The sequence below is a fragment of the Fusarium vanettenii genome, assembly GCF_000151355.1.
Source record: "Fusarium vanettenii 77-13-4 chromosome 5 genomic scaffold NECHAsca_5_chr5_3_0, whole genome shotgun sequence".
NCBI lineage: Eukaryota > Fungi > Ascomycota > Sordariomycetes > Hypocreales > Nectriaceae > Fusarium > Fusarium vanettenii.
Window position 1 is genome coordinate 2,273,914 of NW_003315878.1, and position 13,340 is coordinate 2,287,253.

Consider the following 13,340-nt stretch of genomic DNA (forward strand, 5'->3'; position numbering starts at 1 on the left):
GCCCGCGTCTGCAACCGCTTTACAGACCAGGGCGCATGTCTCAGATGCTGTCTCAGATGGAACATTAACGAAACTTCATGTTTGCTAGAATTGCGAAAAGGCCCTCATAAATAGACTACAACCAAGCATAACAGCGGGCTTAGAGCTGTCAGCGGATGTGCATGGCGTTGGTCAGGTGTGTGGACAATGGCTGGCCCAGCAGGCTAAACCAAGAGTCTTGGCAATGGATGTGAGATCGAACGCTCAAGCTGAAGTGTGTCTGGATAATACGATACTAGTCCCGAAAGACGGTTTCATGGATCCTCGGCTCTTGATTCTATTGAAATACTGCAACGTTACTGATAGTGGTTGGTTGGCAATCACATGCATTTCCACCTACAAACTCGGTCTTGGTTTCGGTCATGACTCTTCGAATCACTGTCCTAGTTAAGTAAAGCTGTCAGCACCAATACTTAAAAACCCTTATTTTAGTAATTAATTAACTTGTTCGAGTTATTGCACACGAAAGCTCTACAAAGTACCGTCAGCAACCTCGATACTCGCCGGCGACCCCGGTTGAGATGCCCATATCGGGCTCTAGCGTCCCCTGGCATGTCAACCAACCTACCAATCATGAACTCCACGAATGAAGACTCAAGATTCGTTGGTCGTCACGGGGGCAAAAAAAAAATCCCCACTCTCAGCTCTCGGCATGAGCCAATACAATAACCGACAACAACCTCGCCAAAAGCAAGAAACACGAGTCTCCAACCCCATGTCTGAACCTGCTTGAACCCTGCCCCTTTGAGGACACGATAGAGACGTGGCTCTGCTCTCTCCTAAACAACCCCCTGCAGATGTCGTTGGCTAAAAGAAACAATGGTAGCCCGCCATCTAACGCGTTATAAAACCCTCTCATGCTGACATATCTCAAAGGATGCTACGAATGCTGCAAGCGGCGCCTCAAGTGCGACAAGACAGAGCCAGAATGCCTCAAGTGCCAGAAAAAGGGCATCTCCTGCTCCGGCCAGGGTCTCAGGTGTCGCTTCAGCAGCCACATGGTCGTGAACCCCAGGACGCCAGGCACTCAGACGCTGAACCTCGCATCGAGGCCTAGCGCATCATCTCAGAGCAGCATCGTTATCAACCAGCCTGAAAAGAGTTTTCGCTGGGTTGATGCTGGACAACGTGTCAAGAAGGGACGCGTTAGGAGATCTCAGGAGTCTGAGAAGTCTTCTACTAGCAGTCCGGAATCGGCGTCCTCGAGCACTGATGATAGTGTGTCCGAAGTGTCAGACACACCACCATCTGAAAGATGTACCGTCGTGGTTCCTTATGCCTATCAAACGCCTCTTCGTCCCGCACCGGATGAATCATCTCGTCCCCACACGAGGATGCTCTTCAGTCACTGTAAGTTTCCAATTGTTGTCGAATGACCGTTGGCTAACCTTGTCAGTCGCCAGCGCCGTAGCCCCAGCCATGGTCGTGCTAGACATCTTCAGCAACGGCTATCGAGACATCATCCTCCCTCTCGCCTGCCAAGACGAAGTCCTTGAACGGGCTGTCTCAGTTGTATCCGCCTTCCATCTAGCACAGAAAGCCCCAGGGCTTCGGCCCGCAGCGGAAGCAGGCCATCACGCCATCGTCACAAAGCTCCGCAGAGATTCTTTCAAGCTCACACCAGAGCAACTGTTTAACCCATATACTCTAGCGACAATCTTGGTCCTTCTCGTTGGCGAGACCATCACAGGCGCCGACAACTACACCTATCTTTTGGAGATGCTCAACTGTCTCGTTCAGTCCCCGGAATCCATTGCCGCACTGCCACAGAGCCTCAGGGAGTTTTTCCTGCAACAGATCAAGATGTAATTTCTTTCCCTTCCAAAGTTAAGCCAAGCAAACTGACCATCAAGCAGGTTCCAACTCTTCGGGTTTCCCCTCTCAGACGAGAGAAAAGGACTCAATATTCTCGCTAGCCCAGCCGAGGACTATCTCGATTTCATGTCATATCCAGATTTAGACCCAGATTCAGAACACTACACCAATATGGAGCTCATCAGATCAGCCATCAACGATGCCTGCAAGATATACCGAAGGCGTGCCGAATCTTCACTCAGTCAGGACGAGTCTATCCACTTGATAGAGCAGATGCGACAAAAAGTTCTTGGACTGGACTGTAGCACTAAGGGTGCTCACGCTCTAGTTTGGACCTATTTCATCGCAGCAGCCGAGAGCACTCTACCAGAGCATCGAGAGTTCTTCTCTGGACGGTTGAAATCTCTTTACCAGGTCACAGGTTTTGGTAGTATCCCTGTTGCGTTGCAAGCACTCAAGACTATCTGGTCTATGCAGGGCACTCGGAGATGGACCGAGATTGTCAGCACTGATACTCCTATTTTGATCATGTAAATGATTTACGGTTCATAAGGCGGATGACGAAGAGACCAGTTTGAATCTGAACAGGAACAACAGTCACTACTCGATGGGGTTCAGCTGGGAATTAGAACTCGTTACTTGTACATAATTTGATCATGATTCATGAATTTCATACCACATCAGACACTTTTGATAAGACAAGCGGTCGCAACACCAAAACTCTCAGTAAAGAGGACTTAAGCGGCCCTTAACCTCCCTGGCACCCATTCCAGCAAATACCTCCCCTCCATGCGTTGTACTCCAATCCTCCTCTCCCTTCATCCTTTGTGCTCATGCTTAGCCTTTTTCTTCGGTCGCATCTCAGACTGATACATCTGGAAAAAGTTCTCGGCGTCTGTGGGATGCTCCCCAGTCACATCGTGAAACGCAGTTGTGGCGACGTAATTGGTTTTCCCCTCACGAACAAGACTGTAGTACTCGAGGATGTACTGCTGCTCAGACTGGTCAATGTCTGACTGTGCCTTGAGAACCTTTTTTGCTTCCGCTCTGTAACTTGAGGTTAGACGACGTCTTGCATAGACTTCAAGACATACTGGGCGATGTGCTCAAACTGCAACTCTCTTCCGAGGGCTTTGCTTGCTGCTGCTGCTAGCTCTTTTCCTGCACAGAGCGTCGGTCCTATAGGTCGTCTGTGAGCATGAACAAGAGAAACCCATGAGTATAACTCACCAGTCACTACCATCATCTGCCCTCTGTGTTTGTCATCAAACCCATGCTTGCCCTTGCCTGTAAGCACATGGGCAGCGACGTGGGCGACATCCTAGCAAAGGATCATTGATTAGTGTGTGCTTGAAGTTGACAACGGCTTAAACTTACACCAAGTGCTACAGGAGCAAACTTGTGTTTTTCACCGATGGGTAGTGGGAGAATGCCCTCCTCCTTAGCCTGCGGGGCGTATAGAAGCAAGTTCTCAGCATAGAACCCGGCACTGAAACGTCAACAAACATTCCGTCTCAAGCATGTATACAGCTTACCGGATAACACAAGCAGAGGTTCCAGTCGACGTGCTTGGATCTCCCTTGGCCTCCAACACCAAACTCTCCAAATCGATAAACTCTCTCAGTCGAGGCTGCTTATCCCTCTCCGCATAATCACATCCTGCCGAACTAATCAAGCAAACATTCGGAATATCCGCCTTCTTCGCCGCCCTAGCCAACTCCTCACAAATCTCAATCTTGTGCTCATGAGCCGGCGGAACCAGACAGATAGTATCGCAGCCTGTTTCCTTGAGAGCTTTGATCATGACGCGGAGACGGCCGGGTTCATGGCGGACGATGGTGGCTCCCAGCTCTTTCAGTTCTTTTGCATGGTCCGAGTCTGGATCGAGGGCTAGGCCGACCACGCCCGAGACTTTGCGGGAAAAGTCTCGGTTTTTGAGGATCAACTCGGCGATTAGGAAACCCGTGTTTCCGTCAGCAGCTGTGACGCAGACTTTTCGTGACGACGACGACATGGTGTTTGTTCGATTTCTAGTTTCAGTCAAGACAGTGCTGCCAGTATCCCGCACAACAAATCTCGAAAAAGATGGCAGTCGGTTGTATTATAGCCCAAACTGACTGCGTCAGCGGCTCCTCGTCACTCCAGAAAGGTGATTCAGCTACAACGCGGTATTGAAAATATGCCGAACGCTCAGCCTCCACGAAATGCGTACGAGGTGACATTCAGGTCCCTTTGCAGGACGGAGGTATTCATCCGACAAGCGCCATCTACGTAGATACAGGTCATTATCGTACTGGGAAAGGATTGAACACGACAAGGCTCCAGTTCAGACTGACGCCAATATTGCACCATCGTGGCATGAGGCTGAGGGGTTCAAAAGATTAACTTTGACAGTCAGCTTTATCACGATAAGCGGCACTTTCCAGGACTTTGCGGACACTTATCGTCTGGGCTTCAGTTGATTCATATTATCGTTAGAGTACTTGGATCTTGGGTTATTGCCGATCGAGTGTGAATTCACTTGCCGATGCACAGACTTCGGTTTAGATAGCTTCACAGGTACAAATGACAGTGTATGAGATGGATTAGATTCAATTTCGCTTGTTATCAAAGAGCACGGGTATGCCCTTGAATCTCGTACGTTACGACGACTTCAGACCACCCTTGCGTCCAGCCTCCTTGGCCTTCTCACTACCAGACTCAAAGGAACCTGATGAAGCTTTTCCGCCCTCAGAAGCAACCTCGCGCTGATATCGTTAGCAAACACTCTTCACACCGTCTTGGTGTATACGAACCAGCTTGTCGGGGTCCATGCTGGCAAATCCGCCCGTCGAGGCCTTGCCGCCCTTGGACGCAATCTCTTGGACCTCCTCCTTAGGTCTGGGTGAGTTAGCAACACTATGGAAGAAGCGGAAAGATTGGCAGAGCTCACCGGTTGGCAAAGTTACCGGGGTTGTTGTTCTCAGTCATGTTGATAGTTTGTATGTGAATGTCTTGTTGCAGTCGATTGAAGGTGTTGGTGGGATGTTGATTTGAGGAGTTGCCTGAATCGCTCGCCATATATATACTCGCTGATATGATATGGAGCTCATTGAAGCATATGCAAAGACGTTATTGTGCATTTGATGACGTCGATGACTCTGACGCCCTGACTAGTTCCAATGCAAGCGACAGATACTCACCATAATACGGGATGACGTCCTTTGGCAGCATTCCCTTGTTCTAGCTCAGCATTGTGACGAAGACTGTGCTCATATCCCGCCTCGACATGGGTGCTGATACGCTGTCTTCCTTGAGGCTTATCTGTCAGCATCATCATCATCGAAACAGCCTCACGGCGATCAATTCGATGATAACACTGATTATCCAGTCATTATCAAAGGAAAATGAGTGCATCGGTCGATCTCGATGCGTGAAGTTTTGAAAGGTTTCAGTTACTTACGCCATGTCGTCATCGAGTCGGGATATCACTTTTACCCCTGCGCAAGCAAAGTCCACCACGCGGAACAAGATGACGCCAATTTCTTAACCGATTCAAGGCCTCATAACGATATCATACCCTGCTGCTGTAGGTCGGGGCCTAGGAACGGTTTCTGGTGAAATCTGATAAAACCAATTAATCTGTCTATGCTATGCCGGCAATCGAAGCTCCCCCAACGATCTATCAGACCTCGCTGCCGTAGCCGGCCTCTCCAACGAGCTCATCTCAACATCAACCTTGACAAAGATCTTGCGGCTTGATGAATTATCATCCAGTTGCTCCCAATCTCGATCCGCAACTATACTTGATACGACGCTGTTGTGCATATGCTGGCGTCCGGCCAAAGCCCTGGTGTTGGTCCTCATCGACGCCCTTCTTGTGTCGCTGTATGGTGTTACTTGAGCTGGCGAGTTTCCATTCGTGGTATCAAATGTGATCCAGTTCTTTACTAGTTGTCGTAGTGAGGGTAGTGAGCCGGCTATGATTCCTGTTCCTGACTCAAAGACGGACCAGAGCACGATGTTGCCGACATTATCTGATAAAAAGTCAGTCATTTCAATGAATCCAGCCGTGAATAAAACCATATGAACATGTACATACATAAATAGTTCTTGGGCTGGGCATAAAAGGCAATGTACGGCAACCGTACTATCGTAGCAATAGACGCCCTGTCAGAGTCAGTATCAGCAACTCAGACACGGCGGACAAAAATCATTCTTACAAAACACCAAGACCAAGAATGATGCTGATGGATATCTTGGTCGCCCTCTTCATTTGAGTCTTGTACAACATGAATCCAGGCAATATCGCACAGACCCAGTCAGTAAGCACTGCAGCAGCAGACACGAGATAGCTCAAACTCGTAATGGCAATAGGCAGCGAGCATTGTCCCGCGTTCTTATCCCAGTTTGCTGAGATGGGACGACACATGGTCAAAAGACCGATAATGACAATGAGGGTTGAGATGACAGAGACCACGAGTGTTATCCAGACGATGATGCGATGTGTCTTTTCGATGGCGATTCGAAGAAGGGTGAGACAGATAGAGCTTTTGATAAAGATCAAAGAGCTACAGTAGAAAGTTTGAAAGAGCCAGATATACTGTCAACTCAAGGTCAGCTAGTTCTCTACCCGTGCTTGGAATGCTTACCATCCGGCCATCTTGTTGCATATTGTCGTTTAGTCGCTCATCCAGGGCGCCTATGCCGGCGTACGTTCCTCTGGGTACCATACCCGCAACGCACATGAACAACATCTACCATCCGCATCAGCATACTCTTGAACGAATGAACACATGCAGTACTACTCACCCAGCCAACCAACATGAGCCCATCGTCCATCCCAAAGATACCCTGCCTTATTCTAATGGTGGATCTCGCAATCACTACTATTGCAGAAGGAAGTGTGTAGAACAGAGAAACTGTGAGGAGGACAAGTCCCAGTCCCTCTGGTGTAATCGTTGTCGCATCAGGATCGACTGCCATGGCGGCTTAGGTCAGTCACAGAGCAATTATAGAACAAAACATTAATTCAAATAGAAAACAACGCAGTTTCCCCTCAAGTATGGAACCAACTCCCTTTATCAACATTGCCACTTGACCTCCATGCACACCTCTTCCCAGCACTAGTCACCGCCCTCGAGTCTCTTCCCCCGCGTTAAATCATCTCCTAGTCTCCCTCTAGTTCAGCCCCAAGTCTGCACGAGATGGTCAATCGCTTCTAACTTGAGCTACCGGGGAGGGAACCTCCCGGACGCTAGCGTCACCCGACCGGAAACACCAGCCGAGGACAACCCCATGTTGGCGCCCGACGCCCATCGCGTTCGAGCCTTGGTGAGGCTTCAAGCCAGTGGCTATTCTGAAACGGGACTTGGTGAGAAGCGAAGTGTCGTGGTTCAAGGGAGACGGGAGGGATCAGCACTAGGTAGAAGCAGGAACACGATCCAGCTGCTTGGTGAGCGGACATGCAGCATCCTGTCATGTTGACTCGCTCGATTAGCTTGCAATCTAACAAACTCTCGAGGTCCAAGTTACGTAGGCACTTTTGTAACATCACCGAACATCGTTGGCCAACAACACCCCAACATCAGGATACTGTACCTCCCGGCCTCAACAACCTGAACCTCTCGCAGATGAGCAATTTCAACACCAAGAGTCTCGATCCCAAATCGAATGTTTATCCCCAGGCTTCCCCGTTCCGCCTCGAATCCGAAGCCACGGCGCCGCCACCTCATGCACACCGTTTCCAGCCTCGGGAGCGACAGTCCGCGCGCCGGTACCGCGGAGCGTCGTGTTTGTCAAGGCTGCAGGCTGCGCCGAACGAGGTCAAGGAGAAAGCTTATTCATATGAACAAAGAGGACAATGAGAGGGCAAAAGCTGCTAAATTTGAGTGTCAAGCATGTCAGTGGTCAGTCTTCTTGTTTCTGTAGGACGGCGTTGAGACATGTCCATCAGTAACCCAAAAGCCACTGAAGAGAAGTGATCCAGGTCCTTTTCTATGCATTTGAGAAAGTACAAGAACCCACTGTTCCGCTTTTTGTTCTCTCCCTACCTAGTAAAAAAGCCCTAGACTTTGCGATTCAAGGATTCGAGTCATTTCAATGTTTACACCCACAAACGATAGCGCCATCAACCTCTCCACGCCAAAAAGACAAGAACGGCAAGGTTGGCCGTGGCCGACATTTCCGTCCCAGTAAAGCCGTCGGTAGAGTTTATCAGTTGGCGATCGTTGGTTGCCGCTCGACCCCATTCTTTGTATTCATTCATTCATTCATTCATTCATTCTTTGCCATCTTTCTCTTCATATCAGAGTTTACGTGAGTCCGAAAGGTCCGGGTCGTTCTCCTCCATCATGCAGCTGCAGTGAATGGAATGACTGATTCTAGTCACATGTTCCCTCACGAGACGAGCCTCAAACACAAAACAGAATAAATCGCGACAAACAGGTATTCACATCAATAAAACCAAATACTCCATCAAATGTAGCATCATTAAATCATTAGCCCATCAAAATAGACATTTTACAACCTCGCTCACGAATGTGGCGACGTCCATGCCCTGGCACAGCCTCCGTTGCGTCATCACCACGGGCATTCTCCATCAGGAAATCCCCCAGCTTTCCCTCATCCAAACACTCCCGTCACCTCATAAAACCCCACGACTTCCCTCTCCCGCAAAAATGGCCCAGCCCAACAGTCAGCCAGATCTAGAACTAAACCCCCTCGGCGAGGATACAGAGGACGAGGAAGACGACCTCTCGGATCCGGACCTTCCGCTGATCATGCCCGACGACGCCGCTGCAGCTGCAGCCCCCGCCCCGAAGCCGCGGTGGCTCGACCCCCGGCCGTCCCGTTGGTGGTCCCGCTGGACGTCTTCGCCCGTTGTGCAGCGTCTGTGGGAGAAGACCAAGGACATTCTACGTCCTCGTTTCACCTGGCGTTACGTTCTCTTCTCTGTCGTTGGCGTTTACGTGCTGTACTGCTTCGTCACATGGCAGCCCTTCTTCTCTTCGGCTCTCCCGGCATACTCGGGTCCGCATCACGTCGGCGCCATCGACCTCGAGATACCGCTTGATAAGCCCAAGTGCATCTCAGAGACCGTACTCAAAGGATCCAGGGAACCAGCCTTTGAGCTGGAGAGCGTCCTCTTCACCCTGTACTACCCAGCCGTCAAGGGCGCGCGATCCAAGCAGTCCCTCCACCCATGGGTCCCTCGTCCGCTGAGCCTCACGGCACAAGGATATGCCCGAGCCGCGGGCGTCGACAACTTCATCATGCGACCCATCTTTACGTTTGCCCTATGGCTGCTCGTCGGAGGCATCAAAATCCCCGCGAGGGTCGACGTGCCCATCCTCGGCTCCAACCTTGAAGGCACCGACGCAGATGGTGAAAAGTTTCCCATCATGATCTTCTCCCACGGTAGCGTCAGCTCGCGGACTGATTACACCCACTATCTCGGTGAACTCGCCAGCCGTGGCCACATCGTCGCTGCGCTTGAGCATCGCGATGGCAGTTGTCCTGGGTCTCTCGTCAAAGTCAAGGACAAGAAGGAAAGAGAGGTCATTCTCTACAGAGAACGCGATCTCATATCCGATCCTCCCATGAACGACACAATTCTCAAGCATGAGCAGCTCGCATTCCGAACTCAAGAGATCCTCGAGACCATTCGCATCCTGCAGTTCGTCAACGCCGGCAACGGCTGGGAAGTCTTCAAGTCCAACTCGCGCGAAGAAGGCCACGCTCTAGCAGCATGGGCAGAACGCCTCGATTTCCACCACCTCACCATAAACGGCCATTCTTACGGCGCAACAGGCGCCCTTCAAGCCCTCAAAACGGCAAATACCACCGTCGCCAATCCAGCCATCGGCGGCATCGCCCTCGACCCGGGCAAGTCCAGCGGCCAGCTCAACACCGAAGTCCCAGTGCCACTCCTCGTCGTCCACTCCAATTCATGGTCCAAATCTCACAGCATCTTCTTCGGCCGTCCACATTTCGATACTGTTCTCGACCTCGTCCGTGGCGTGCGCGACAAGGTCGGCGCTGCGTGGTTCTTGACCAGCATAGGGACAGCACACCCTAGTGTGACAGACGCACCGCTTCTGCAACCACTTCTCCTGAACTTTGCCACAGGAGCAACATCAGATGTGCGCAAGGCTCTAGGAGAGTACGTCAAGGTGACAGTAGACTTTCTCGACTATACAAAAACAGGTGAGAAGAAGGGTATTCTGAAAGAAGACGTGACACACGAGGAGTATGGCAAGTGGGTGAGTGGCGAGAGAAAGATTAATTTCCCCAAGGGCCTAGCAGAGTATTGGGAGGTCCACGTATGCCCAAAACCTCAAGAATAGTTCATAATCAAGTCGTTTCTCATTACTTCGAATCCTCCGTGCCCTAAGTATGTATAAACAGTGCCATCCCTGCCTTGCCTTGCCTTGCCTCTGAGTATCGACTGCTTAATCCTCCATAATATTACAAGAATGCAGCTGGTGAGCTATCAAGTCCACCATCACCACCATTCGCTTCCTTCTGTCGGTTGCTGAGAAACATGTCCACCATCATCTTGCTTCCCATTCCTTGCTGCAGCTTGTTCGCCGTCTCGTGGCCAATACCGGGACTCGACTTGGTGGGGGAGCCCTGCCAGCCGGTGAGACGAGGCCGAGAGCGACGCTTCGCTATCGCCTCTTCAGGAGCGGAGTTGAGGCGGCCGGTAATGTTGAGAGAACACATCCGGTGCACTTCGTTCGAGATGCTCGTGTTCATTTCGCTCGTTGAGCTAACGACTGGGAGTGAGGGTACCGTCCGCAATGTGCTTCTAGGCGGAATCGATGGATGTCGATTCTCGTCGTGTCCTGTGAGGTCTTTCCAAGGGGACCGTGATTGGGATCGTCTGTCCTGAACAGGCTGAGAATTCCCCTTGATGCATGACAAAGGGCTTCGGTTCGCCAGTCCATCGTCCTTTGGGAGTAGAATCTCAGGTGGGGATCCAACTTCAGCTCCCTCTCTGACATGACCCAACGTGGGAAGAATGCCAGTGTTCTGCCCGTAAGTGTCGGCTTTTGTAGGCGTCGAGGGACCTTCAAGCTTCGAGACGTCGGAACTAAGCCATGTCTTCCATTCGACTGAGCTTGCTGTGGATGCATCGCGCTGGTGTGGGACCAGACGGCAAGAGGGAATTCCGCCGACTATGCGTGTTGCAGCTCCTCCGACAGGGTCTGAAGTTCCTTGTCTGGTAATGCTTGGTCTCGCATCCTCCGTCACACATGAGTACACACTTTCAGCGTCACCCAACTGTGTATCCTGATCTGATCCTGTGCTGGTTCCTCCATGCCTCTTCATGAGGGCCGAGTATACACGTTCGCTGTCGATTTCGGGACCAGACCAGGTTTCTTGACTTCCGGCCCCATGCCCGTTGTGTCCGGTTGAGTACAGAGAGGAAGAAGAGATGTGTGCACCATTCTCCTTGATGACAGATAGGCGTTGCCGCTCCCACTCGCCAAGCATCCCCATGCTGGAGACCGTGCTTGTAACTGAGTTTGTCCAGCTAGTGACACGAGACCTATCTTCGGAAACATGTTGCTCGCCGCTTTCGATGCTCTCAACACTCCCTTTTCTGGATCTGAGCTGCTGATTCAAGGTCATATCATGCAGCGAAGGGAGATGCGAAGAGATGCGAAACAAGGAGGCTTCCCCGGTTCCTTCATCGTTGCTGGCATGAAGGCAGGTGTCTCCGTCCGAATCGTTACCATCAGTGCCCTGGCCCCCTTCGTCCTTCTCTGATCCAGAAGCACTCTCTCCTCTGGCGAATAGCCCCTTGAACTTTGATCTCAAGCTCTTTGAAACCTTTCGGACTGCCTTTCGAAGCCCAGATTGCGTGGATACGGAAGTGCCGTTGGCAGAGAATGCAGAGGACAGTACGGTGCTGTTGTTGCTGCTATTTCGAAGAGACTTTCGGAGCCCAGTAGATCCTTCGCTGCGTTTGTTTCTCGACCGAATCGAAGCGGATGGCTGAAGTCTTTCCTGCTCCTTCATCTGCTCGCGATACAAATCCCTCGCAAGTCGCACGACAGCATCGTTCTCAACACGGCTGTCTGGTCTCGAGGTTCTGAGTCCCGTTGCATCGGGTGTCGCAGTTTTCGGAGGTTCGTTCTCATTGTTTGTGGCCTTGTAGAGCGAGTGAGTGGGCGGCAGGTGGTCCCTTGCAGGCATGGAGCAGCTGGGAGCGTTCTCAGTTGTTGCCCGGGAAGACGTAAGCATCGATCGCGACTTTCGGAGCCTTCTAAAGGAAAAGGACATCGAAGCGGCATCTTCTTCGGGGCTGTAGCACGCGTCGGGTGGCTGCAGAGACTGGAGATAACGTCGTGTAAGGGAGTAGTGGGCTGGCTGGTCTGCGTGAAAAGACATGGTCAACGAGGGTCTGGTGCTTGTATTGCCAAACACATTGATCCGTGAGGTCGCTTTCGTAGGAGAATCTCGGCCTTCGCTCGCCCTGAGGGGGAGATTTCTTCGCGGCTGAACTGCAGGCGGTCTGGCGAACTGAACACTCGTTGCAGTGCCCTGCCGGCTGGTGACACTGCCGCTCCGCTCCAAGCTCTGTCTGGCCGTACTTGGAGCACCATCGCTGCTATCGGGGAAAAAGCTCACAGGGTCCCGAGGGGCCGCTCTCATCTCACTGCTGGGCCGTTCTTGAGCCCGATGATAGGACAGCAAGGCGGCGATGCCTGCGTCTCGCTCGGCAGCAGCAGGATCGATTGATTCGAGGGCATGGACGGGGTTCCGCACGACAGAACTGGTCGACTTGCTGCGACTCAGGGGGCGACGGTGTTTGTTTCGAGAGCTATTGCGGCGAAGCATTTCGGGATGTTTGGAGATGGAGAGTTTGGAGATGGTGATTCACGAGAGGAGAGGTGCTTAAATGGGTAGGCAGGAAGAGGGAGAAGTGCAAACGGAAGGTACTTACCAGCAGCAAAACTCGAGGAGGCAGGCCCCCTCTGGTCATCACTCCAGAGGGGCTAAGCAAAGAGTCAGCACAAACGACGTCCAAACATGAGGTCATGTGTAGAAGAGGGAAGAACTTACCAGGGACGGCGGCGATAACGATAGGATAAGTATATTCAGGCTCGACTGGGACTTGAAGCAATCAGCTTCGCACATCCAAAACAGTCAGTGAATCACTTACAGTCAGAGCCACCCCAAGGCCTGGAGCTGGGCCATCTCGGCCAGCAACAGCCGGATAGCCTCCCTGGCCGAGACCTGGGCACGGGTGCCCATGCTCTGGGCGAAGGCGGCCTGGGCCGCGTGCAGCGCCACGATGGAGCGCCAGTTGCGGCGCCGGGCCTCGGCGAGGGACCAGGCCAACCGGGCCTGCAGCCACGCGAAGACCGGGTGGGGGAGCCCGGGGACGGGGGCGGTCATGGGGGGGGGAGGGGGGGGGGCCATGGGGGCGGCGGCGGCTGTTGGTGTTGGTGTTGTTGTTGTTGTTGTTGTTGTTGTTGCTGCTGCTGCTGCTG

At 52.0% G+C, this 13,340-nt stretch overlaps 6 protein-coding genes across 6 annotated transcripts; 2 read left to right on the top strand and 4 right to left on the bottom strand.

The window, feature by feature from the left end:
* Positions 1 to 896: 896 nt before the first annotated feature.
* Positions 897 to 2,388, top strand: NECHADRAFT_41769 (uncharacterized protein; the record flags this gene model as incomplete). The annotated part of the gene is made up of 3 exons (XM_003050968.1): positions 897 to 1,389; positions 1,436 to 1,844; positions 1,896 to 2,388. 3 exons carry the CDS (start codon positions 897 to 899, stop codon positions 2,386 to 2,388), a joined length of 1,395 nt encoding a protein of 464 aa, XP_003051014.1.
* Positions 2,389 to 2,672: 284 nt separating this feature from the next.
* On the bottom strand, positions 2,673 to 3,868 carry NECHADRAFT_41535 (uncharacterized protein; the record flags this gene model as incomplete). Its single annotated transcript, XM_003051379.1, has 5 exons — positions 2,673 to 2,901; positions 2,949 to 3,033; positions 3,085 to 3,175; positions 3,232 to 3,343; positions 3,390 to 3,868. The coding sequence occupies 5 exons, from the start codon at positions 3,866 to 3,868 to the stop codon at positions 2,673 to 2,675; spliced, it is 996 nt and encodes a 331-aa protein (XP_003051425.1).
* A 628-nt stretch (positions 3,869 to 4,496) lies between these two features.
* Positions 4,497 to 4,824, bottom strand: NECHADRAFT_41127 (uncharacterized protein; the record flags this gene model as incomplete). The annotated part of the gene is made up of 3 exons (XM_003051380.1): positions 4,497 to 4,601; positions 4,650 to 4,734; positions 4,787 to 4,824. 3 exons carry the CDS (start codon positions 4,822 to 4,824, stop codon positions 4,497 to 4,499), a joined length of 228 nt encoding a protein of 75 aa, XP_003051426.1.
* A 660-nt stretch (positions 4,825 to 5,484) lies between these two features.
* Positions 5,485 to 6,819, bottom strand: NECHADRAFT_41488 (uncharacterized protein; the record flags this gene model as incomplete). The annotated part of the gene is made up of 5 exons (XM_003051381.1): positions 5,485 to 5,870; positions 5,936 to 6,003; positions 6,057 to 6,436; positions 6,486 to 6,590; positions 6,646 to 6,819. The coding sequence occupies 5 exons, from the start codon at positions 6,817 to 6,819 to the stop codon at positions 5,485 to 5,487; spliced, it is 1,113 nt and encodes a 370-aa protein (XP_003051427.1).
* Positions 6,820 to 8,529: 1,710 nt separating this feature from the next.
* Positions 8,530 to 10,205, top strand: NECHADRAFT_61471 (uncharacterized protein). The gene has a single exon (XM_003050969.1). The coding sequence runs from the start codon at positions 8,616 to 8,618 to the stop codon at positions 10,179 to 10,181; it is 1,566 nt and encodes a 521-aa protein (XP_003051015.1). The 5' UTR covers positions 8,530 to 8,615; the 3' UTR covers positions 10,182 to 10,205.
* A 97-nt stretch (positions 10,206 to 10,302) lies between these two features.
* Positions 10,303 to 12,684, bottom strand: NECHADRAFT_80865 (uncharacterized protein; the record flags this gene model as incomplete). The annotated part of the gene is made up of 1 exon (XM_003051382.1): positions 10,303 to 12,684. One exon carries the CDS (start codon positions 12,682 to 12,684, stop codon positions 10,303 to 10,305), a length of 2,382 nt encoding a protein of 793 aa, XP_003051428.1.
* Positions 12,685 to 13,340: the final 656 nt, after the last annotated feature.